This window comes from Danio aesculapii, chromosome 9, assembly GCF_903798145.1.
Source record: "Danio aesculapii chromosome 9, fDanAes4.1, whole genome shotgun sequence".
Lineage (NCBI taxonomy): Eukaryota > Metazoa > Chordata > Actinopteri > Cypriniformes > Danionidae > Danio > Danio aesculapii.
This window is the reverse complement of record NC_079443.1, coordinates 49572735-49599396: the sequence shown is the minus strand read 5'-3', so window position 1 is coordinate 49599396 and position 26662 is coordinate 49572735. Positions and strand designations below refer to the sequence as shown.

Below are 26662 nucleotides of genomic sequence, written 5' to 3'. Positions count from 1 at the left end.
CCACCTCTACTGAAACTTACTAGCATTGTGTCCAAGTCACAATTACATAGTTGAAAATAAGAAAATAAACCTTATTTGTTGAATCCATCAGGGTGATCAAGGGGCTCCAGGAGTGACAGGACCGAGAGGCCCATCGGGAGAGGGACTTCCAGGAGCCAAGGTGAATCTTCAGACCAAGCTAACTAAAGAAAATAAGCGATTAGAAACTATACAGAACAGAAAACATGAAGCTTATAAATAAGAGATGCATGCTGTATCACATGGGCTTGATGGAAAGCGATTCATTCCAGACTCATTCAAAATACTTGCATCAGCCTACATTTTTGTAAAAAATAAAAAACGATGCTCCGGGTAAGTTTGGTTGCACATTTCAGATGACAAATCCACTAGATGGTGCTGTCTAAATTTTTCCAAATCTGAAATGCATTACTTAGGCCCCTGTTCAAACAAACACAGGTATTTTCAAAACTGCACTTTTTTCTATGCGTTTTCGTGTGGCCAAACAGCGAAACCGCAGTGTCGTGACTAAAAACGATACTATTTGAAAACTCCAGACAGGGTGAAGATTTTCAGAAATTCCAGGTACAGTGCGGTCGTGGACACTACAACCGGGGTTTTCGCCTCATGATGTCAGCGTGTTTTCTCCTTTCTGATTGGCCAACAGGTCAAATTCCACACATTTGCGCCAAATGCATAGCGTATTTTGTGTCGTTCACCTACGGGACAGTAATCCATCTCTGGTTTGCATTGATGTGTATGCAATTTACTCATGCAAATACTTATTCCCAATTTGGTGTGAACTCACCATAAAAATGTCATCATCGCTGCCTGTTGGTTCGGCATGCTCTTAATATGCATCACAGTGTGTTTTTGCGTTTTCATGTGGACAGAGATTTTTTTAAAACAAAAGTGGGGAAAAGCCTGTTTATAAAAATACCCATGTACGTGTGGACATGGCCTTAAAATACGCTTTGTTGTACATTTCAGATACACGCCCTTCTTGTATACATACACAAAAGGCAGAGCTTGTCATTCAGATCAGTTTTACCTTAATTTTACATCAGTCTTTTCACTTTTGTGGAAGCATGACTCAACGGACTTGAACCCGAGCAAACTGATAGCTAGCTAGTAATTTACGCATATGAAGACAGATAAGTGAGACATACGTGTTTGATTACAGTTCAAAGACACCTTTAAATTGTTTTGTGGGATTTATTTGGTGTTGTGCAAAGAACTGCACAAAAATGAACCCTTTGTTCATCAATATGCCCTGTTAATATCATTAGAATGAAAAGGTACAAAAGTTGTTGGCATCATACTGCCCCTAATGTTTATTTTACATAGAACTTGCAGTCAAGCTTAAGTTAAGATACTGCATGTGTTTTGAGTTTAACAAAAATTAAGGCTTTGTCTCTGTCTTGCAGGGTGATCGTGGTTTGCAGGGTGAGAGGGGGTTTAAAGGAGGGAAAGGTGACATGGGAGATTCAGGCACTCCAGGACTTGCTGTAAGCTTATTTACTATCATAAAACATATTTTGTGTGAAAACAGACAGTGTATTATATTGATATGCTCAAACCTCATTGTACATTAGCATATTTCACAAGTGTTTATATCTGTTCCTTTAGGGAAGACAAGGACTCAAGGGTGAGCAAGGGCTCACGGTAAGTTGAAATCCTTTTATCATTGGATTAGATTAAACATACGCTTTTGTAAACCGAGATAAACAAAGCTGACTGAAGATGTACTTTCATTAAAACTATGCATTGCAAATATTAAATATGACGTTTTTTTAGTGACATTTCAGAGAAGCAATTTTTTTGCAAGACAAAAAAAAATGCAACCATTTGCATATATAAATATTAGTCACTTTCAATGATTTATAGAGGGAAAACAACCTGAGAAAGTTTATTTTTTTTTTGTTTAGTGACCATTCAAACACGTGCTGTGTAAATATTAACTAATTTAGAGTTCAGTTACTTTTTTCAGAGATATAACTATGCAGGTTAAGGAGTTGATATGCACTGTAAATATTAGTAAATTCAGTCATTATTAATTATTTTCCAGGGAGAAAACTGTCAAGCTGGTTAAGGATTTTTTTAAAAATGTAAATATAAGAAATTTCCTTAATGCTTTTTCATTCTAAGCATTAGCATGTAATGTGTTCAAATGTTTCAAAGAAAAGACCAAATAAATTAGATTTATTTAATGTGCATTAATGATTAATGTACATTTGAGCAAAACTATGCATTCAAATGCATTGTAAATAATAGTAAACATTCTTCACAGATTAGGGAGTTGATTTTTAGGAAAACTAAACAACACGGCTTGTAAATGTTATCAAAGTCAGTCATTTATCTGTGATTTGAATTTGATGTTATTAAATTCCATAATTTATCTGTGAATTGATCTTTTTTCAGAGAGAAGACATAATCAAGCTGATTAAGGAGATTTGTGGTGAGTCTCGGACTTCAAATGTGGCTAAAAATGCATTTCTTACTTCGAGTTTTGGTCTTTTTTTCTAGTCCAAATATCTAAACAATCCTAAATCAAGAAGCATTTTCTAGACCAGTGTTTCCCAACCCTGTTCCTGGAGGCACACCAACAGTACATATTTTGGATGTCTCCCGTTTCTGACCCGTTAACTTCAGGTGTTGGAGTCTCTTCTGATGTTATGATAAGTTGATTCAGGTGTGTTTGATTAGGGAGAGGTTGAAAATGTGTACTGTTGGTGTGCCTTCAGGAACAGGCTTGGGAAACACTGTTCTAGACAAGCAAAAAAGGCTTGTTTACAGGAATAAGTCGTCAAAATTAAGTGGGTTTTTCTTCAAAACAAGCAAGTAAAATAATCATACTTCTAAATAAAATCAAGATTATTTTACTTACCTCATTTTCAGGATTATTTAGCTTGTTTTAAGAAAATTATCTTAATTTTCACGTATTATTTGGGAAACGACAATAATTACTCACTCAATTTACTTGTCTTTTTCTAGATATTTGAACTAGAAATAAAACAAAAAGTCCAAGTACGTAAAGCATTTTGTGCAGTGTAAATGAATGATTTATGGAAAGAGGTATGTCATGACGAGGTGTCTTTGTATATATTTCTAGGATGTGGAATTAAGTGCAAGGAAAGGCCTATGGAACTGGTGTTTGTGATTGACAGCTCTGAAAGCGTGGGCCCTGAAAACTTCGAGATTATCAAAGACTTCGTCATAGCTTTGGTGGACCGCGTCACGGTGGGCCGTAATGCCACAAGAATCGGTCTGCTCCTTTACAGTTTGGACGTACATCTGGAGTTCAACTTAGCCAGGTATATGACCAAACAAGATGTGAAAAAGGCCGTCAGGAACATGCCATACATGGGAGAGGGCACTTACACTGGCACTGCCATCCGTAAAGCCACGCAAGAGGCCTTTTTCAGTGCCAGGAACGGCGTCAGAAAAGTAGCCATTGTCATTACAGATGGCCAAACAGATAAAAGAGAGCCGGTGAAGCTGGATATTGCAGTTCGTGAGGCTCAGGTGGCCAATATTGAGATGTATGCGCTGGGTATCGTGAACACATCTGACCCGACGCAGGCCGAGTTTCTGAGAGAGCTCAATCTTATCGCCTCAGACCCTGATAGTGAACACATGTTCCTCATTGATGACTACAACACACTGCCAGGTGAGCATCAAGAAAATACTCATTGAAATGTGTTAACATTATATACACTGTTATTGACAAAGACAGCTAGATATTTTATTTTCTTTGTTAAATATTTCTTAAGTGATGACATTTTTTAGTTTTTACAACATTAAAAACATTAGCCTAGCTTTCCAAGTTAACCAAATTATCCTACTTAAGCTTTAAATCGCACTTTAAACTCAATACTAGTATCTCACAAAAAACCTAGAAAAATATTATGTACTATTAAATTAATTAGTTATTAGAAATGTATTTCTGTTTAATAATGTGTTGGGAAAAAAAATCAGCATGCAACAGCACTTGGGGAAACATCTGAAAAAGAATTCATTTCACAGACAGGAGGGCTTAATAATTGTATCTTCAACAATATTTCATATATAAAATACACAAATATTATTGAATATTTCAAAAAGGAAAATATAACAAAAATGTTTTACAATATTAAATAAATAGTACACTGACTTAGCCATAACAGGTCATTTTTTCGCCAAATTTAAGTTTAATTTTATAAAATAAATTCAAGTCTGAGTCCAAATGAATTTAAGCATTACAAATATATGTATTGAAAATATTGAATTCTATGATTTCAATGCTATGACGATATATAATACTGCTACTACTACTACAACTACTACTACTACTACTACTACTAATAATAATAATAATAATAATAATAATAATAATAATAAAATGTGAAAAAAATATTAAATATTATTAACAATGATCAGTTGTGTAGTTTATTTATAATATTGCATTAAAAAATTGTTAAATATTACCAATGGGAAAAAAAAGAGCAAAACATTTAAATCCAAAAATATGTTATATAATATTAAATACATAATGCAGCATTTTTATAACAGACATATTTTGCATGAATTAAAAAGTTAGTTTTTATTGTTTTCAGGGTTTATAAGATATTTCCTAACAAAGCTCTTAAGACTTAAAAGCAAAAAATAAATACAATTAAAATCATTATAAAGCAACAATATAAATATTCTATCACCAGCGAAATCATCATGAAGAGTCCTAAATAAAAAGTAGTTAAAGCTTAACTAACTAACTAAACTAAAAACTTCATTTTGCTGCTTGTTTAAACGACTTATTTAAAATTAACTGAAGCAACACAATTCTTACGTTTTTTTTTTAGACAACTCAACTGTTTTATGTGCAATCCACTTAAATTTGTATAAACTATTAAGTTAACTTAATCGATTTGTGTTGGGACAGCATGAAGGTATTGTGTGGAACCCTGCATTTTTCAGTCATTCATTTTCCTTTGGCATAGTGCCTTATTTATCAGGGATTGCCACAGCAGAATTAACCGCCAACTATTCCAGCATACTGTATGTTTTATGCAGCGAATGCCATTCCTGCTGCAACCCAGTACTGGGAAATAACCAGCATTTTTTACAGTGTATTTAACTACCCACATACTGCTCTGTGTTTGGTTTCTTTTTGCAGCTCTGGAGTCTAAACTAGTTAGCCAGTTCTGTGAGGATGAGAACGGAGCTCTTTACTTTAACCGCATCACCAACGGCTTAAACGGAAACAATGGCTATGGCTACAGTAATGGCCAAGAGGACATTTCCTCATATGGCAATACGGTGTACGGCAGCAGATTTCAGGAGCCACTAGACAGATCGCAGAGTCACACCAGAGGCAGAGGACACAGTATACCATTACCCATCAGCCCTGGGCCTCTCAAAACACAGGTCAGAAAACATCACTACACTACACACAACTAATTCTTAAATCAAGATGCATTTTCTAGACAAGTAAAAATATATATATTTCTTTCTTTTAAGCTATTTTTAAAACGTTTGCTGCATGATTAAACAAATTAGTCTGATTCATTCATTCATTTTCCTTCGGCTTAGTCCCTTTATTCATCAGGGGTCGCCACAGCGGAATGAACCGCCAACTTATCCAGCATGTGTTTTACACAGCGGATGCCCTTCCATTTGCAACTCAGTAAACACCCATACACACTCATTCACACATACACTACCACCAATTTAGTTTATTCAATTCACCAATAGCGCATGCCTTTGGACTGTGGGGGTGTTTTGCCGGGAGGCCCACTCCTGCCATAAAATGTACCCCTTCTGAAATGTGCATCTATTAACTGAAATTGATAAAAGAAAATTAATAATAGAGTTATGACACTAATGAGAGTGACTGAGGTGCGTTTCATGAATGGAACCCTTTTCTTACAGAAGATAAGTAAATAAATAAATAAATAAATAATTAAATACTTTAAATACAAAATCGATGAGATTAAGTAAATTGTTTTAATGTGTGGTTTTGTTTAAAACAACAACAATTTTATGTGTTCCATGTAGATTAAATGTGTGTTCCAAACCCACCAAAAGCTTATTTTTAGGCTGCACTAAAGTCAATATTTTTATTTTACATTTATTTGTATACCAAGTGCGTTTTAAAATGCGTTTCACTTCTTGTCCTTGCTTCAAAATAGAGATCTGCGCGGGACTAAACTTTTAAATCCCGCTCCCGCCAGGTTTTACTCCGACCCAACCGCTCCTGCTTATATTCAGCATTTGTTCACCTGTTGTCCGACCCGCTCTGTTTTCTACCCGACGTGGCCGTTCCCTTTCCCGGGGTTTAGGAGATGATGTGTTAGAGAACAGAAGAGTAAAACCAAAAACCACCCAGCTGGATGATACAGAGTCCAGACAGCCTACAACAAGCAACACACAGCATCAGGCTCGGTCTTATTCACACACACAGACAGCACCAAGCAAGCGACACACAGCATCACGCTCTCTCTCGCTCTCCTTCACACACACACACACACACACACACACACACACACACACACACACACACACACACACACACAGCACCAAATCAAGCGACACACAGAATCACGCCCTCTCTCATTCACACACACACACACACACACATACATACACAGCACCCAGACGGATGCGCGCATGCTCAGGAGTGATATTACACCAGAGTTACAGACTGCTCCTGCGCTTTATTCGAAAATTTATTCCCGCTCCGCAAGAAATCTGGTCGGGTCCCACAGCTCCCGCAGAATGCAGACCTCTGCTTCAAAATAATAATCATTTTACATTTTATTCAATTATGGCCTTTGATTTTTTTTTTAAATGTCGACGGAGAATGCTAATGAAAGTCTATGAGGGGGTGCATTTTGCGACAGGGGTGTGTTTCTCGGCACAACAGGGGAAACTGGAGCACCCAGGGGAAACCCACGCCAACACGGGGAGAACATGCAAACTCCACACAGAACTGTCAACTGAGCCAGCCGAGACTCCACCTTCCTGCTGTGAGGCGACAGTGCTAACCACTGAGCCACCATGTCACCTAATTTCATCTGATGTCTACCAGAATTTTTTTAAAGAGAGAAAACTGTCACGTCAAAGTTGTCAGCAAGTGCTTTACCAGAACAAGATCAAACAAAATCAGAAAATATGGATCGATAAAACAATAATAAAAAGCTATACATATGAATTATTGTTATATTTAATTTAATAATAGGCATACGCTGTTGACACTGAAAATGATGTGTTGTTGGTGTTGTTAATGCAGTTTGGGGGAACTGATGTAAAATTATTATTATTCATTCATTTTCTTTTCGGCTTAGTCACTTTATTAATCTGGGGTCGCCACAGCGGAATGAACCACCAACTTATCCAGCATATGTTTTACGCAGCGGATGCCCTTCCAGCTGCAACCCATCACTGGGAAACATCCATACACACATTCACTACAGACAATTTAGCTTACCCAATTCACCTGCACCGCATGTTTTTGGATTGACCGGAGCACCCGGAGGAAACCCATGCAAACACGGGGAGAACATGCAAACTCCACACAGAAATGCCAACTGACCTAGCCAAGGCTCGAACCAGCGACCTTCTTGCAGTAAGGCGATTGTGCTACCCACTGCGCCACCGTGATGCCTTATTATTATTATTATTATTATTATTATTATTATTATTATTAATACTATTATTATTATTATTATTATTATTATTATTATTATTATTATTATTATTATTATTATTATTATTATTATTATTAGGCATTTTACATGTTATATTAGGGTTGCACAATATTGGAAAAATCAGACATTGCGATATATTTTTTTTCTGCGATTTTTCTATACAATTTGACCAGATGATTGAATAGCACTGTTTGGAAAGAATTTATAGTCACACTTTATTTTAAGGTTTAATTCCCGCAATTAGCAAACCATTAAATATGACATTTTCTTCAATAAACTCCTAATTTGCTCCTTATTCATTTTATTAATATATGATATTAAGGTAGTTTAGGTATTGGGTTAGGGATGTAGAATAAGATCATGCAGAATATGTAGATTATAAGTACTAATAATCAGCCAATATCTCAACATGCGCACTAATAAGCAATTGTTTAAGTGAGAATTGATCCCTAAAGTGTTATCAAATATATTAGTTTTGATTGATTGGGATGATTCTGTAGAGGAGTGAATTATGCATAAAATGTAATAAACAAACCACAAGCATAGATGGATGCAATAATGCAAGGATAAACAGTGCATGCTTTATGGTTTTGTATATATAAATTTAAAAAATACAATGCAAAGTCAACTTAACATTGCATATCTGGTAATGTAACTATTGTAGACGCACACATTGCAATACTGATGCTAAAACAATATATTGTGCAGCCCTACTTTATATGTACAATTACAATAAAATTGGTATTAAAATTTATTCTGTGTGGTATTAAAAAGGTCTTAAAAAGCCTTAAATATAACTCTTAAAAACCTGCAGATACCCTGAGATACAAAACAAAAACTCTGAAGTAGGAAAAGCTTTATGTTTTTGCTGTGTCAAATACACACTCAAGCAGATTGGACTTATTTTGTGTTGTCTGTGCTTTGCAGGTGGAGAATGACTCTGACGGTGAAGATCTGGATATAAAGACACAGACTAAAAGTGGAGGAACTATTGTAGTTGTCAATAAAACTGTCCAACCTGCACAGCCAGGTACATCTTCATCATCGTCTTCGTCTTCATCAGTCTCACTATCTTCATCAGTATCAACACATTCTACTTCAGTGAATGTGGACGCGAAGCCTCGTCCTGTAGTGATAAAAGGTAATACAGAAACATATTACAGTACACCAATTAACATCCTGAACATACTTCGAGTGAAAAATCAAAGAATGTAATGTCTTTTTAAAACAAAACCAGGCCAAAATAAAGGTGTTTTAGGAGTTTGAAACGGTTTGCCAAAGTGAACTTTCAAGCAGTTTTCAATGACTGGTCAATGACTTACATGGTGGCAATGTAATTGGTGGGTGTGGCTCTGATGCTCCGCCTACTTCAGGCAAGGCAAGGCAAATTTATTTATATATAAACGTTTGGTAATTCAAACTGCTTTACATTAACAAGAATAAAAGAAACAAAGCTAATAGGTTTAAATGCAGTTGTGTGGCAACAGTGCGTGTATATATCCAGCCTCTAATGGTAAAAATTGTATAATAATTTTTTATATAAAAATCACACTTGATTAAAAACAGTCTGCAGAAACACTTTGATTGACATTTTTCCTTTATACGTGTCACCAGAGGGGGAAAGCCCCACCCATTAGTGACAATCTCTCCCTCCTTAGCATAGGATGTTAGTCTTGTTTTGAATCTGCCACTATGCTGACACACAGGCATTTTAGCGCTTTTGAAAAGAGCACAATCTCATTTGAATTTAAAGCGACAGCAACCGAAATGGCACAATTAGGGGCAGAGCCTAAAAGGGGCGACTTCAAACAGTTATAAAACATTACGTGTGGGGTATTCTGAGCTGAAACATCACACGCACACACACACATTAGGGACATCAGAGACATAATTTAAATCTTGTAAAATGGGGCATAATAGGTCCCCTTTAAAAGGGTCACAAATTCCTAAAAACATCCATTTTGAGATGTTAACAGACATGTATGCATGTGCTACGTTGCTAAAAACAGTATTAGGACACAAATTTCACTAACAAGTGAAAATTGGTTGTGTTTTGCGTTGTTTAAAACAAATTCATTGTTACGGTTTAAACATTTTTTGAAGCAACGTCACGACAATGAAGTCATTGCGTAAATTCCAGGTGGTGATTGGTCAGCCGTGCACGGTGATGACATTGAGTTGTTTTCACCATGTCTGCGCATTAATTCATGAGAAACACTTGGTTCGAACCAATCAGTGCTCTCTATTGTGAATGAGATGTAACCACATTATTATGCATGACAGTTTTGTCCACTCTTTTTATCTGTTTACCTGAACTGTTCAGGAGATTTGTTTTTAAGTGTGCCAAAACAAAAGTGTTGTTATCATTTCCCCGCGATGCGAGCACTTTTTATGCAAACTCCAATGTGAAACTCCCCTTTTTATGCAAACTCCTTCAATGTGAAACTCCCCTTTTTATGCAAACCCTTCCCTCTTTCGCTACAAGACACGCCCACCTAAACAAAGATGGACCCACTTTTCTGACTTATTTCAAACTGTGAAACCCCCCTCCTGAGACACAGGGGGGAGGGTGTTATGACCCTTTAAGATGGCAATAGGCTGTAAAAATAGTAAACAAATGTAATATGATGTGATGTCATAAATATGCTAATTAGCGCTTGCCATCAGTTAGTGATATTTAGACTTTTCAAGTCTGCGTTAGATTCAACCCTCCTCACACCTTAGCTTTTTATTATTTTGATTGTGATGTGATAATGTGCAGCTTCTGTAAAGCTGCATTGGAACAATAATTATTGTGAAGACACTATACAAATAAACTTGAATTGAACTGAATGAGTATATCAACGCCTACGAAGATGGAAAGCCAGATACTGTATTTACTCACCTAAATATCAATCCAGATCTGCTATTTTCTAAAAGCGTATACTGATTTGACTTTCTCTTCTTCAGAATCGGCTCCCCTGGATCCTCGCTGTCAGCTCAATTTTGTTCAGGGCTCCTGTAGAAATTACGTCATTCGCTGGTACTATGAGAAACAGTCTAACTCTTGTGCTCAGTTCTGGTATGGAGGCTGTGATGGAAATGACAACCGTTTCCATTCAGAAGAAGAATGCAAGACAACGTGCGTCCTCAGCGGCACAGGTATGATTCATTCCTAAAGATTAGAAATAATGATTAAATGTTGAGCTCTTCAATGTTTTTTATTGTATGTTTTTAATAAAAATTAGTTTTGGTTTATTGAAATTAATCTGTTAAAAAAATAAATAAATAAATAAATAAAAAACTCTCATCCTGTGCAGTGTTGATAATAACCAGAATTTTGGCGATTGAAATACAGCTGAAATAATACTAAATATAAATATTTGGTAAATATAAATTGGTGAAAAATCTAATAGATAAATAAATTAAAAAAGCAGATTAAAAAAAAAAAAAAAAAAGTTAGTAAAAACTGATTATTAAAACTGGCGGTTCATTCCGCTGTGGCGACCCCAGATGAATAAATGGACTAAGCCGAGGGAAAATGAGTTAATGGATGAATATTAAAACTGTATACAAATAAAATAGGAATACAAATAAAATAATAATTATTATTTACTTTAATTTAATTTTAATTTAATTATAAATTATGATTATTTACTTTTGTAAAATTTAAAAATAATAATTTTGAAATATAGGGGCATCACGGTGGCGCAGTGGGTAGCAGGATTGCCTCCCAGCAAGAAGGTCGCTGGTTCGAGCCTTGGCTGGGTCAGTTGGCATTTCTGTGTGGAGTTTGCATGTTGTTCGCGTGGGTTTCCTCCGGATGCTCCGGTTTCCCCCACAGTACAAACACATGCGCTATAGGTGAATTGGGTAAGCTAAATTGTCCGTAATATATGTGTGTGAATGAATGAGTGTATGGGTGTTTCCCAGTGATGGGTTGCAGCTGGAAGGGCATCCGCTGCGTAAAACATGTGCTGGATGAGTTAGCGGTTCATTGCGCATTGGCGACCCCTGATTAATAAAAGAAAAAGAAAATGAATGAATTTAGAAATATTAACTAATAATTTGATCGTTTAAATTCATTCATTCTCTTTTGGCGTAGTCCCTTTATTCATCAGGGGTCGCCACAGCAGAATGAACCGCCAACAATTCCAGCATATGTTTTACACAGCGGATGCCCTTCCAGCTGCAACCCATCACTGAGAAACACCATACACTCATTCATTCACACACATACACTACGGACAATTTTAGCTTACCCAATTCACCTGTACCGCATGTCTTTGGACTTGTGGAGGAAACCGGAGCACCCGGAGAAAACCCACGCGAACACGGGGAGAACATGCAAACTCCACACAGAAATGCCAACAGACCCAGCCAGGACTCGAACCAGAGACCTTCTTGCTGTGAGGCAACAGTGCTAACCACTGAGCTGCAGTGTCACCCCTTGTTTAAAATTAAAGATTAAATATTTTTTATTAAATTAATAATTGAATATTACATTAATGATTTAATAATTATTTTTAAATACAAATTACAAATTAGTACAATAAACTGTGAATTGTTGATTTATAAGCTGTGAAATCACTCTTTTGACATTAAAACTATACCTTGGGGAAATATTCGTCATGTATTGCAGACATTATACATTAATTCCAGACATACAAACACAAATCACACTGTCAAGGAAACTTTCCTTCAAAACGTGACATTCTTGACATTTTTCTGGCAACTTTCACTAACTGTAAATGCTTTTGTTTTCACAGTATAAAGCAGATAAACGCCTGGAAGATCTTCATCATTTCTACACTGAAGCTCAATAAATAAACTTTGTGCTGGTGAATGTTGGATCACAATAACGGAGACCACTTCTTTTTATAAAATCATAAAAATGTTCCCCTTCGAATTAGGATAAGATTTTTTTTATTTTGTAGAGCCTGTCAAAAGATATTAGTCAACAATTAAAGTGAAGCACAGGTTTTATTCTGAACTTTCATGATCATTCATTCATTTGCATTTGTATTATTCTTAGTCTCCACTGAGAATCTGTGCACTGACAACCGTGACATGCAGAAACATTATTTACATTCTTCAGTGGGAATTGATTGTGTATATGTCTTCATTCATTCTCTGATTATCAGAGGTCACCACAGCGGAATGAACCGGCAACTATTCTAGCATGTGTTTTACACAGCGGATGCCCTTCCAGCTGCTACCCAGTACTGGGAAACACCCATACACTCACATTTACAAACACACTCATACACTACGGCCAATTTAGTTCATCCAATTCAATTATAGCGCTTGTCTTTGGACTTGTGGGGGAAACCGGAGCACCCGAAAGAAACCCACGCCAACATGGGGAGAACATGCAAACTCCAAACAGAAACGCCAACTGGCCCAGCTGTGACTCGAGCCAGCGACATTCTTATTTTGAAGCGACAGTGCTAACCACTGAGCCACTGTGTCGCCCTGTGTATATGTTTTGTTTTATTTAATTTTGACATGCAATTACTGACTTGAGCAAGACACAAGCAGGATTTTATAGGTTTCTAATATGTTTTTTACAGAGAGTTTTTTCCTTCTTTAGGGAGTAAACAACAACAAATATCAATTAGTAAAGTCTGCAGGTTGTAATAATAATTTAAACCCAATTCAGATTTTCAAAAACATTGTGTATATATATTTTTCATACCTCATAGTAGATTTATTGTCTACAAATGTTGTGTGAAATAAGCCGTTACTGAATTGTAGACATGATTATTTGTACTTTTTTATGCAAATAATGTTTTTGTTTGTGTTCTTTTGTAGATTTCTTAAATAAAATATTTGGTTAATAAGTTCTGTCTAGCTTTGTGAAAGATCAAATACGTTTTTGAATAATTTTTGTCTTCTACATTAATATATATTTTCATAAGAACAGGATGGATGGATGATTAGAACCTGGTCCTTTTATCCTCATTTGTAAGTTATATAAATGTAATTTTGGATGGATTCATAAAAAAGGATGTCGAAAAAGATGAATGGATGGAAGGGTGGATGGAAAAATATAAAGAATGATGGATCGATGGAAGGACGGATAAACTATCAATAGGATGATAAATGAATGGATAAAAGAATATAAAGAATGATGGATGGATTGATGGATGGATGGATAAAAGAATATAAAGAATGATGGATGGATGGATGGATGGGTGGATGGATAAAAGAATATAAAGAATATAAAGAATGATGGATTGATGGATGGATGGATAAAAGAATATAAAGAATGATGGATGGATGGATGGATAGATGGATAAAAGAATATAAAGAATGATGGATGGATGGATGGATGGATAGATGGATAAAAGAATATAAAGAATGATGGATGGATTGATAGATGGATGGATAAAAGAATATAAAGAATGATGGATGGATGGATGGATGGATAAAAGAATATAAAGAATGATGGCTGGATGGATGGATGGATAAAAGAATATAATGAATATAAAGAATGATGGATGGATCGATTGATGGACGGATGGATGGATAAAATAATTTAAAGAATGAAGGATGGATGGATAAAATTATAGATAGGATGATGGATGGATGTAGAAAAAGATTAATGGATGGAAGAGTAGATGGATGGATAAATATAAAGAATGATGGATGGTCAGAAGAATGGATGAAAACTATAAATAGGATGATGGATGGATAAAAATATAAAGAATGATGTATGGATGGGTGAATGGATGGATAAAATTATAGATAGGATGATGGATGAATGAACCGATAGATAAAATTATAAAAAGGATGTAGAAAAAGATGAATGGATGGAAGAGTGGATGGATGGATGGATGGATGGATAAAAATATAAAGAATTATGTATGGACAGATGGATAGGATGATGGATGGATAGATGGATAAAAGAATACAAAGAATGATGGATGGATGGATAAAATTAGATAGGATGATGGATGGATGAACGGATAGATACAATTATAAAAAGGATGTAGAAAAAGATGAATGGATGGAATTAGATAGGATGATGGATGGAAGTATAGAAAGAAGGATGGATGGATATAAACTATAAATAAATTTTTAAAAAACAATGGAATCAATGATAAATATAGAACCATGGACGGACAATGACAGAATGATGGATGGAAAAATCTAAAAATGATAGGAGGCATGGCTGGATTAAATTAAAGATATGTTGGATGGATTGATGGATGAAATTATAGAAAAAACAGGGATATAGAATGGTAGATAAATAGAACCTTATAACATAGAATGGAAGGGCAGATAACAGATAGAAGGATGGACGGAACAATAGACAGACAGACAGACGAGAGGACGGGCGGACAGAGATACAGGCATCCACAGCCAACAGCCTTTTAGATATTCGAGTTTTGTCCCTTGTGCTCCGCCATACTGACTGATGTTACCGTGGTGACGTGACGACGCTCCAGCCTGCGCTAAATCGTCTTACGAAGAGATTGAGCGCTGTCCAGTGTGTTTTATTAGTAGAAAAGCACATCTTTACTCGGGTTTAGTTCGCCAACAAACGCAGACAGTAGCAAGTGATCATGGCGTCGGTGTTGGACGCGCTCTGGGAGGACAGAGACGTGAGATTTGACATCACTGCACAGTAAGTTCTCAAGCTAATCTGCTAGCTCACCAAGCTGATGACATTAATGTATTAAACCATATAAATTAGCAGTGAACGATAACGGGACTTTTTGCATCTGGGTGCCATTGTTTCACTTTGATATTGAGGTAAATTTGGATTTATATTCAAACATTCGGACTTTCTCCTTAATAATATACATCTCGGTAACGTTATGCTTAGCAATTTCTAAATAGTGAAGTCAAATCAAATTAGCAGCCAGTGACTAACGTTATCAAAGTACAACACTGTTCACGGTCAACTAAATAGAGCTCATGTTGATTTCAAGTCATACTTGCATGTGATTTTAGACAGAACATTCAAAATACCATGGTAAACAATATAGGGAGCATGTCACAGCAAGTGGTCACTGAACGAGTGTGCGAATATATAACCAACTTTACCTCAATGTTTGTGATCACACAGGCCTTGAGCTCTTTGTTTACCTTCATCTTGCATTTGTGTCAGTCTGTACATTTAAAATAAGTTAATTAGTAAAGGTTTTTACTATAGTCAGAATGGTAGGGTTTACAGTTAAATTACTGTTAGTTATAATTATTATTAAAATATATTGTAATACAGTGATATATTATGGTTAAAAGTAAATAAATGCGCAATATGAAATGCAATAGTAATGATAAAATAAGGCAAATAAATAACGCATTTTAATTTAATATTGTCTTGTGTGAAAGCTGATAAAAATGGGCTACTCAACTGAGGCACCTGATTAAAAAAATAATTAAAAATGACAAACACAAAAAGTATAAAAATTTAAATGAAAACTGAAAATGTAGAAAATAGGAATACATAAATAATGCTATAAGTAAAAAAAAAAACGGTTCTACAGTTATAAATAAAATATGTTCATAGGAAAAAAAAACTCCACTATTCCATTTAGAAATGCTCATTTCGCTTAATTTTGTCAACCGGCACTCCTTAATTGAATATTGACCATTAACTGGTCAGATTAATATTAATTATTATTTAACAACAACAAAAAAATTGACGCGTCCATTTTGTGCCTGACACATTAAATATTGCATTATAATACACTGATTTATTTTAATATGCGAACATATTAATAACAGACATTAACAACAGAACATCTTCACGCGCCTGCATCATTTCCAACAGCACAGAAATAAAGAACAAACTAACTAAAAAGAATAAAATAAATAGGCCTGCCCTTGATATTATTTACTTAAATGACAAATTTAGATTACAAAACGAAAACACAGACCGAATCCTTTTGAAGAACCAGCATAGGCTGTTTTTTTCCCAATCATCAGGCTCTCAAATCGATCGCTCCATGGAAAATATGCATTTAATTAATGCTCCGCTGTTATTAATATATTACAAACCTCTGTCAACATTTTAAATAGAAGTCATAATTTTAAAGATTGTCTTGAGCGTCTGGTTTTACTTGAGAGCTTGTGTACTTTTATCTCCTCTCTCACTCGCGGTTCATGTGCGCGCTGCGTTTGATGAAAGTCAGTAACAAGGCTCATATGTTGACTTTTTGTAAAGTATAGGCTACTATAGCATATAACAATTTTGTTGTTTACATATGATATTGCAATAATTTGCATACAAGTTTTATAAACTATCAAATGAAAGCCTCAGTTAAATTAATTATATTTTTTAATCATTTTAATCGGTTAACGGTGAGTCAGTTATTATGAACATCCCCAATTCCATTACATTACATTACTTCATGTCATGGTATGGTAATATGCTTTATATTAAAAAGATAAATAAAATAAAAACAAAAACAACTAAATGACTAATGCAGTTATTCCGAATTTAATTTAAGTATTTTAGCATGCAAGTCTGTTATTCTTTCAGAGTGCAGCAAATTATATTATGTTTCATTTAAGGCAGATGAAGACCAGACCAGGTGAAGCACTCATCGACTGCCTGGATTCAATTGAGGACACAAAGGGAAATAACGGAGATAGAGGTGATTAAATGTGGCATTTTCTGCATAAATAACCTGCTGTGACCTTTAGTTGTATGAGATTATTTTCATATATACAGTCGAAGTCAAAATTATTAATAGTAACTCTGTGAATATTTTTTTTAATTTTTCAAATATTTCCCGAATGATGTTTAACAAAGCAAGGATTTTTTTCACAGTATTTGCGATTAATATTTTTTCTTCTGAAGAAGAATGTACTTCAGACTTTTTTACTCTAAAGTCTTATTTGTTTTATATTGGCTAGAATAAAGGCAGTTTTAAATAAAAAAATAAAAAAAAACATTAAAGGTCAATATTATTAGCCCTTTTAAGCAATATTTGTTTTGATTGTTTACAGAACAAACCATCATTATACAATCACTTAACCTAGTTAAACCTTTAAATGACACTTTGAGCTGAATAGAAGTGTCTTGAAAAATATCTAGTCAAATATTATTTACTGTCATCATGACAAAGATAAAATAAATCAATTAGAAATAAGTTATTAAAACTATTATGTTTAGAAATGTGTTGGAAAAAAATACATTAAACAGAAATTGGGGAAACAAACTATACGGGGGGGGTTCTAATAATTCAGGAGGGCTAATAATTCTAATAATTCTGACTTCAACTGTACATTTCAAAAAGCATCACTTTTTCAAAAAACATGTTTATACTGCTTTTTTTAACAGGGTTACACTTGAACGTTGACCTAGACTTTTCCACAATTTCAACCCATGCACAGAAATACAAAACCTTCATTTTTCATGTCTATATGTAGGGAGACTCCTGGTGACCAATTTGAGGATAATCTGGCATTCGCTAGCACTTCCAAGAGTCAACCTGTGTGAGTATTTGACACATATTTAATAATAATAATATTGATAATAATAATAATACTTCTGCGGCTCTTCATGAGTCGTTGTCACCCTCTAATAATATATTTAACCTTCTAAACAAGGATCATAAAAAATTGTCCAACTTTGAAGTTAAAAATAAACGGCTTTAATGATAATGTGATGCAAATAAAAAACGCATTTTGATTTAATATCGTCTTATGTAAAAACTAATGGGCTACTCCGCTGAGGCACCAGATTTAAAATAAACAAATAAATTAAAATTAAATAAATTAAAATTAAACAAAAAAAAGCATTTTTCATTTGTGGTGTAATTACTTATGTCAATCATTATCTAAATGTATTCTTTTGTTGATTAACAGCTGTGGGATACAACTGCATTATTAATATCACCACAAGGACTGCGAATTCCGTGAGTCATAATCACCCATGACGTTTCTTTTATTTTCAAATTTTTTAGATGATGTCAAAATTTCCTCTTTTTTCCACCCAGAAACTAAGAGGTCAGACTGAAGCGCTTTACATATTAACCAAATCTAATAACACTAGATTTGAGTTCATCTTCACGAATGTGGTCCCAGGAAGTCCGAGACTCTTTACATCTGTCATTGCAGTTCACAGGTAATTTTTGTTTTGTAAGATTAGACAAAAGTAGATTCATTTGATGAACTTACAAATGATCTTTTTTTTTGTGTGGAATACTTTAATATCTTCATTTGTGAGTTGAGGAAGAGACATAAAGAAAGATCACATAATTAGACAAAACAAGTTAAATGTTGGGTCAGTTGGCATTTCTGTGTGAAGTGTGCATGTTCTCCTAGTGTTCGCATGGGTTTCCTCCGGGTGCTTGAGTTTCCTCCACAATCCAAAAGACGTGGTATAAGGGAATTGGATTAACTAAATTGGCCATAGTGTGTGTGTGTGTGTGTGTGTGTGTGTGTGTGTGTGTGTGTGTGTGTGTGTGTGTGTGTGTGTGTGTGTGTGTGTGTGTGTGTGTGTGAGAGAATGAAAGTGTATGAGTGTTTCCCAGTACTGGGTTGCGGCTGGAATGGCATCCACTGTGTAAAACATATACTGGAATAGTTGGCGGTTCATTCCGCTGTGGTGACCCCCTATAAATAAGGGACTAAACTGAAGTAAAATGAGTAAATGAAGTTACATTTTTGGATTTCGTAAAAATGTATTCTTTGAATAAAAATTTTTATATAATAAAAAGAGGTTTTTGAAAAGATTCATTGATTTTCCTTCGGTTTAGTCCCTTTATTTATCAGGGGTCGCCACAGCGGAATGAACCGCCAACTTTTCCAGCAGATGTTTTACACAGCGGATGCCCTTGCAGCTGCAAACCAGTACTGGGAAACACTCACACACACTCTCACACCCACTACAGCCAATTTATTTTAATCAATTCACCTATAGCGCATGTCTTTGGACTGTGGTGGAAACTGGAACACCCGGGAGTAAACCCACACAAACACAGGGAGAACATGAAAATCCCACACAGAAATGCCAACTGACCCACCCGAGACTTGAACCAGCGACCTTCTTACTGTGAGGCGACAGTGCTAACTATTGAGCCACCGTGTCGCCCAAGAGACAGTCACCTTGTTAATAATCAATTGTTATCAAGAAGAAATATAGTATATTATAGGCAAGCATTAATATAAAGAAATGTTGGATAAGTTGTAAGGTAATGTTGCATAAACTAATACTCAATAAGATTTTTTTTTTAATTAAAATCGAAAAACATTAGTGAGAGACAATTATGCAAGATAAAAAGATGATAATTTGTGGAGAGAAAAATAAATAAAAAAAAAGCAAGAAAAGATTATGTTGAAATGATTGGACTGTCATGCATTTGTTTATTTTATTTGACTTATTTACTATAGATTAAAAACAAATAGTATTTTTTTTAATGTGCCAAATACAGTAAAGTATATAAAAAGAGTTTCTAGACCAATGATTTGTGATTCTTGCAGGGCTTATGAGACGTCTAAAATGTATCGAGATCTAAAACTCAGAGGAGCACTTATTCAGAACAAACAGCTGAGGCTTCTGCCACAGGAGCAGGTTTATGACAAGATTAACGGAGTATGGAACCTGTCTAGTGATCAGGTAATTTCAGGCTGCTTTACAATATTATCATTTATTGTTTTAGAATAAATTGAACTGGGAAAAGTCTGCTCCTGTGGTCTTGAATAGCTAAGCTTCGCCTTGTTTTTCAGGGTAATCTTGGGACGTTTTTCATTACTAATGTGAGAATCGTGTGGCATGCCAACATGAATGAGAGCTTCAACGTCAGCATTCCCTATCTGCAAATTGTGAGTGGCTATTTTTTGACTAACAACGAGCCATCAGCAAAGAGCTGTATTCATTAAAACTGTGCTTTCTTTTTGCAACCCATTTGTTTGAAGCGCTCCATAAGGATTAGAGACTCAAAATTTGGACTTGCTCTTGTGATTGAGAGCTCTCAGCAGGTAGGTTTGGATTTATGATCAATCATATTTCATGACCCACATATTTCATTACTTCTCCTAAACTTTGGTATGATTTGCCACTTTCCATTAGACTGGCACCATCAACGTCTGTTTTTAAATCTAAGTTAAAAACTGCCTGTTTGACAAAGATTTTAACACATAAATAGGTTTTATTTCATATTTTACTGGCTTTTGAGCTGGTAAAAGTTTTCATTTTTCTTTTATTCTTTATTCTTTTTTAAACTTGTTTTTGTCTTTAGACTTTGTGCCTAGATCATTAAAATAGAGCCTCAAGAATCAAAGTCAAAGCGCATGGTGCAAAAGCATTATAGGCGTGTCCAAATCCACTTTTGCTATTTTAAAGACGGAAAAATACAGTTTGCGCCCCGGCGCATGGTCTAACAGGGTTGTGCTTAATCTCTTAATGAGTTATGGGTGTGTTCTGAGCATGAAATGCATTAAACCAATCAGAGCCTCATCTCCCATTCCCTTTAAGAGTTAGTTGCATCACGCTATCTATCTATCTATCTATATACACACACATATACATATACACACACAAATACAGTTGAAGTCAGAATTATTAGCAAATTATTAATTATTAATAAAATTAATTATTAATTTTTTCCCCATTTTCTGTTTAACGGAGAGAAGATTTTCTTCAACACATTTCTTAACATAATAGTTTTAATAACTCATTTCTAATAACTGATTTATTTTATCTTTGCCAGGATGACAGTAAATAATATTTGACTAGATATTTTTCAAGACACTTCTATACAACTTAAAATGACATTTAAAGGCTTAACTAGGTTAATTAGGGTAACTAGGCAGGTTAGGGTAATTAGGCAAGTTATTGTATAACGATGGTTTGTTCTGTTGACAGTCGAAAATAAAATGAGCTTAAAGGGGCTAATAATTTTGACCTTAAAATGTTTTTTTTTTTTAATTTTAAACTGCTTTTATTCTAGCTGAAATAAAACAAATAAGACTTTCTCCAGAAGAAAAAATATTATCAGACATACAGTAAAAATTTCCTTGCTCTGTTAAACATCATTTGGGAAATATTATAATATATTTTTTATATTATAAAAAAAGAAAAAAAAAATTAAAAGGGGGCTAATAATTCTGACTTCAACAGTATATATATATATATATATATATATATATATATATATATATATATATATATATATATATATATATATATATATATATATATATATAACTACACACACACACACACATAATTTTGGTGTGGCGCCCCGCCATGGTGGAATGAATGTAGTGGAAACCATGTATATAAAAAAAGTCAGTCATTACATGAATAGATAGCATTTTGTGAATGTATTCAAATGGAAAACAGCGATAATCATTTAAAAAAACTGATAGACATTTTGAAACATTTTGAAAATGTCATCTTTTCAAAATGAAAAGATAACATTTTCTGTTAATTTACCAAGTTGTAATTTATTAATGTGTAAGTGACTATTTGCTCAGTAGAACATTATAGAAGATTTTTAGCTGAAACCAAAGCATTTAGTGATTCATAAAAAATTTGGATTTTGTGATGTTTTTCACAAATGAATTGATGTAAATACAGTAATGCCATAGTGCTATGTCAAATAGTTAAATAACTGTAATAAGTGTTTGCAAATTCAAATCCTCCTCTCTCTCGTTTATTTATTCAATGTAAATCCTTTTAAAAATAGCAGAATTTGTCAAAGGTAGATCTTACTATTTTTTCCTGTTTGTCTTTTTATTGTTATAAACCCATGGTTTTTAGAAAAGTGATATTTATAAACTGTACATTTAATAGTCATTGAAGCTGATATGGCAATAAACTATGAGCTCTCTCTCTATTTCTCTTAGACAGGGGGGTATGTGTTGGGATTCAAGATCGATCCAATGGACAAGTTACAGGATGCAGTGAAGGAAATCAACTCCCTGCACAAAGTGTACTCCGCAAACCCTATTTTTGGTGTGGAATATGAGATGGAGGAAAAGGTAGTTACAATATCTGTTGACATCTGAAGTCAGAATTATTAGCCCTCCTGAATTATTAGCCCTCCTGTTTATTTTTTTCCCCAATTTCTGTTTAGGGAAAGAAGTTTTATTCAACACATTTCTAAACATAATAGTTTTAATAACTCATTTCTAACAACTGATTTATTTTATCTTTGCCATGATGACAGTAAATAATATTTTACTAGATATTTTTACTAGTATTCAACTTAAACTGAACATTTGACATTTGAAGGCTTATTTAGGTTAATTAGGCAAGTTAGGGTAATTAGGCAAATCACTGCATAACAGTGTTTTTTTCTGTAGACCAGTGTTTCCCAACCCTGTTCCTGAAGGCACACCAACAGTACACATTTTCAACCTCTCCCTAATCAAACACACCTGAATCACCTAATTAGAACATAAGAGACTCCAAAACCTTAAGTTAATTAGTCAGGTAAGGGAGACATCCAAAATATGTACTGTTGGTGTGCCTCCAGGAACAGGGTTGGGAAACACTGCTGTACACAATTGAAAAAAAAAAAATTGCTTAGGGGGCTAATAATATTGACCTTAAAATGTTTTTAAAAAAATAAAAACTGCTTTTATTCTAGCCAAAATAAAACAAATAAGAAAAATATTATAGGAAATACTATGAAAAATTCCTTGCACTGTTAAACATCATTTGGAAAATATTTGGAAAAGAAAAAATAAATAAAAATTACAGGAGGGCTAATAATTCTGATATCAACTGTACTGAAGCTGCATTTGCTATATTTACTTCAGTGGGTGCTCTCTCTGTTTTGTATTTTATTTAAAAGGCAAGGTTTTCTACTTTTTGCCTTTTTATTTACAACAATGTCTGTAAATAACATAATAATACAAATAAGTGTTCTCATTTCAGCCTCAGCCCCTGGAGGAGCTGACCGTAGAGCAGCCGCCTGATGATGTGGAGATTGAGCCGGATGAGCACACGGATGCTTTTACTGTGAGTTTTACCTCATGTGCTACTCTCAGAGATAATGACGCTCTGCTTTCAACACATAGTGCTCTGTGTGTCTTACATGCTGAAAATAACTGATCGCTAAGCCACAACTCGCAGTGTCCCACCAGCACTTGTTGCCTGGTATCAAAAATGTTTACACTGAGCTCTGATGAGTCTGACAGTGAGAATGTGCTTTTGGTTAATACCTAGAACAGGTTTTAGTACGTGTATAAATCACTGATGGACTTTTTCATGTCTTTTTCATCTCAAGGCTTATTTTGCAGATGGAAATAAGGTAAAATCTATCTATCTATCTATCTATCTATCTATCTATCTATCTATCTATCCATTAAATGGTCTAACTTTCTATCTGTTTATCCATCCATCTATTAAATGACCTGTCTGTCTGTCTTTCTGTCTGTCTGCCTGTCCATTAAATGATCTGTCTGTCTATCTATCCATCCATCTCTTTCCATTAAATGATCTATCTGTCTGTCTGTTCATCTATCTTTCTATCCATCGATTAAATGACCTGTCTGTCTGTCTGTCTGTCTGTCTATCTATCTATTAAATAATCTATCTGTCTATCTGTCTGTTTGTCTATCCATCCATTAAATTATTTATCTATCTGTCCATCCATCCATCCATCCAAGTGATCTGTCATCCATCCATTAAATGATCTGTCTGTCCATCTGACTGTCTGTCTATCTATCTATCTATTAAATGATATCCAAGTAACCTGTCCATCCATTTTTCTATCGATCCATTAAATGATCTGTCTGTCTGTCCATCTATCTTTCTATCCATCGATTAAAATGACCTGTCTGTCTGTCTGTCTTATCTATCTATTAAATTATCTATCTGTCAGTCTATCTGTCTGTCTATCCATCCATTAAATTATTTATCTGTCTATCCATCCATCCATCCATTCATCCATCCATCCATGTGATCTGTCATCCATCCATTTTTCCATCCATCCATTAAATGATCTGTCTGTCTGTCTATTAAATGATATCTAAGTGATCTGTCCATCCATCCATTTTTCTATCGATCCATTAAATGATCTATCTGTCTGTCTTTCTATCTATATATATCAGTGATCTGATCAGTGATTATGTGATCTGTTCATCCATCCATCTTTTTTCTATCCATCTATTAATGATCCATTCATCCATGTATCCATCTATCTACTTTATCTGGCCATCCACTAGAGATGACCTGGATTTTCGGTCACTGAAAATTATCAGACGAAAATGGCAATTTTGGTTTTTGGCCAAAAATATGAAAATATGAGCGGATAAAAAAAATATGCAATAATGGGTTCAGCAGGTTTTTACCGTTCTGTCATGATAACACTGGTAAAATGATGCCTCTTAATTTGTTCACTGTCAGTAAAAATGTGGTTATTTTATTGGCTTGTTTTTTTATCAGTATAATTTAAAGTTGTGGGCGTCACGGTGGCGCAGTGGGTAGCATGATCGCCAACAAAAAGGTCGCTGGTTCGAGCCCTGACTGGGTCAGTTGGGAATACTGTATGGAGTTTGCATGTTCTCCTCATCTTCACATGGGTTTCCTCCGCGTGCTCCGGTTTCCCCCACAGTCCAAAGACATGCACTATAGGTGAATTGGGCAAGCTAAATTGGCCATTGTGTGTGTTTGTGAATGAGAATGTATGGATGTTTCCCAGTGTTGGGTTGTGGCTGGAAGGGCATCCGCTGCATAAAACATATGCTGGATAAGTTGGCGGTTCATTCCGCTGTGGTGACCCCAGATTAATAAAGGGACTAAGCCAAAAAGAAAATGACTGAATGAGTTTAAGTTGTTGCAATAAATTTGAGAAAGTCGAACAGAATTACTTTATATTATTTAAGAAAATAATAAATAATTATTACAAAGCATTTCGTTTTTGGTTTAACAAAGTGCATCCAGAATTTTCAGTTTCATTCCAGAATTTTCATTTCTTTACATCCTCTACTGTCCACCTATCCATTGTTGTAGCAATCAGTCCTTCTGATTTTCCATCCATACTTGCATCTCTATTTATTATTTGTCTTAAAGTTCGTCCAGCAAACTTTTTTAAATGTCATTTCTTTTTCTTTTTTTTTTTTTACTCTCCTTAAGCAACATGATCGTGAGCCGGTGTTTTCTGAAGAACTGGGTTTGGCAATAGAGAAACTGAAAGATGGATTCACACTTCAGGGACTCTGGGAAGTCATGGGTTGAAAACACTCTGTACAGTTGTATATTGTAGCATTGCATTGTTGTTTACATTTAACATCAAGAGTTTTCATTAGAATTTTGTATTTATTTTCAGAATATTTATTTAACGTTTGATAAAGACGTATGTTTACAAATCATGAGGACCAAATGTAAGAAAATAATGCTGAAAAAAAAAAACTAAAATACCAATGTATAAGCAGATGCAGAAACATGTATATATGTATTCAATAGATATATTTGTAACCGGTTAAGATTACTTTGTGTAGATAAAAGTTACATGATGACTTTGCTGTTGTTGTGTAGTAATACAATTATTAGAAAATGTTTTAAATCAGGAGTTTGCATGTTCTCCCCATATTGGCATTGGTTTCCTCCGGGTGCTAAGGTTTCCCCCACAGTCCAAAGACATGCGCTATAGGTGAATTGAATAAACTAACTAGGCCATAGTGTATGAGAGTGTGTGAATGAGTTTATGGGTGTTTTCCAGTACTGGGTTGCTGCTGGAGGGGCATCCGCTGTGTAAAACATATACTGGAATAGTTGGTGGTTCATTCTGCTGTGGTGACCACTGATAAATAAGGGAATGAGCCAATAGGAAATGAATAAATTAATGTTTTAATCAATTACTCATTTAAGAAATTTTGATAGTAGTGTGTCAGGAGCTCAACTACTTACAAATGATCTGATTATTTACGTACAGCTGTTGTTTTTTTTCCCAACCACTTAGTCAACGGAAGGTTAAAGTGAAAAGGTAACAGTTTAAGTAACAAGTTAGTTTAAGTAACAAGTCACACCATTTACTACTGGCTACTATTAAGATGTTAACTGTTTATTAGCCTGTGGTCTTATT

At 34.7% G+C, this 26662-nt stretch overlaps 2 protein-coding genes across 2 annotated transcripts in view; both read left to right on the top strand.

Annotated features, from left to right (window-relative positions):
• Positions 1-12481, top strand: part of col28a2a (collagen, type XXVIII, alpha 2a) — a 71250-nt gene extending 58769 nt beyond the window's left edge. The window contains exons 28-36 of the mRNA XM_056465927.1: positions 92-160; positions 1425-1505; positions 1627-1662; positions 2419-2455; positions 3110-3667; positions 5150-5400; positions 8610-8823; positions 10632-10823; positions 12431-12481. Coding sequence (XP_056321902.1) covers positions 92-160; positions 1425-1505; positions 1627-1662; positions 2419-2455; positions 3110-3667; positions 5150-5400; positions 8610-8823; positions 10632-10823; positions 12431-12435 — 1443 coding nt within the window. The 3' untranslated portion in view covers positions 12436-12481. The remainder of the gene's footprint in view (positions 1-91; positions 161-1424; positions 1506-1626; positions 1663-2418; positions 2456-3109; positions 3668-5149; positions 5401-8609; positions 8824-10631; positions 10824-12430) is intronic.
• Positions 12482-15092: 2611 nt separating this feature from the next.
• bbs5 (Bardet-Biedl syndrome 5) lies at positions 15093-26535 on the top strand. The gene is made up of 12 exons (XM_056465014.1): positions 15093-15294; positions 17190-17272; positions 18051-18116; positions 18489-18538; positions 18620-18747; positions 20106-20241; positions 20352-20447; positions 20541-20603; positions 22476-22610; positions 23512-23595; positions 23864-23887; positions 25714-26535. Exons 1-12 carry the CDS (start codon positions 15233-15235, stop codon positions 25813-25815), a joined length of 1029 nt encoding a protein of 342 aa, XP_056320989.1. The 5' UTR covers positions 15093-15232; the 3' UTR covers positions 25816-26535.
• The last annotated feature ends 127 nt before the right edge of the window (positions 26536-26662 follow it).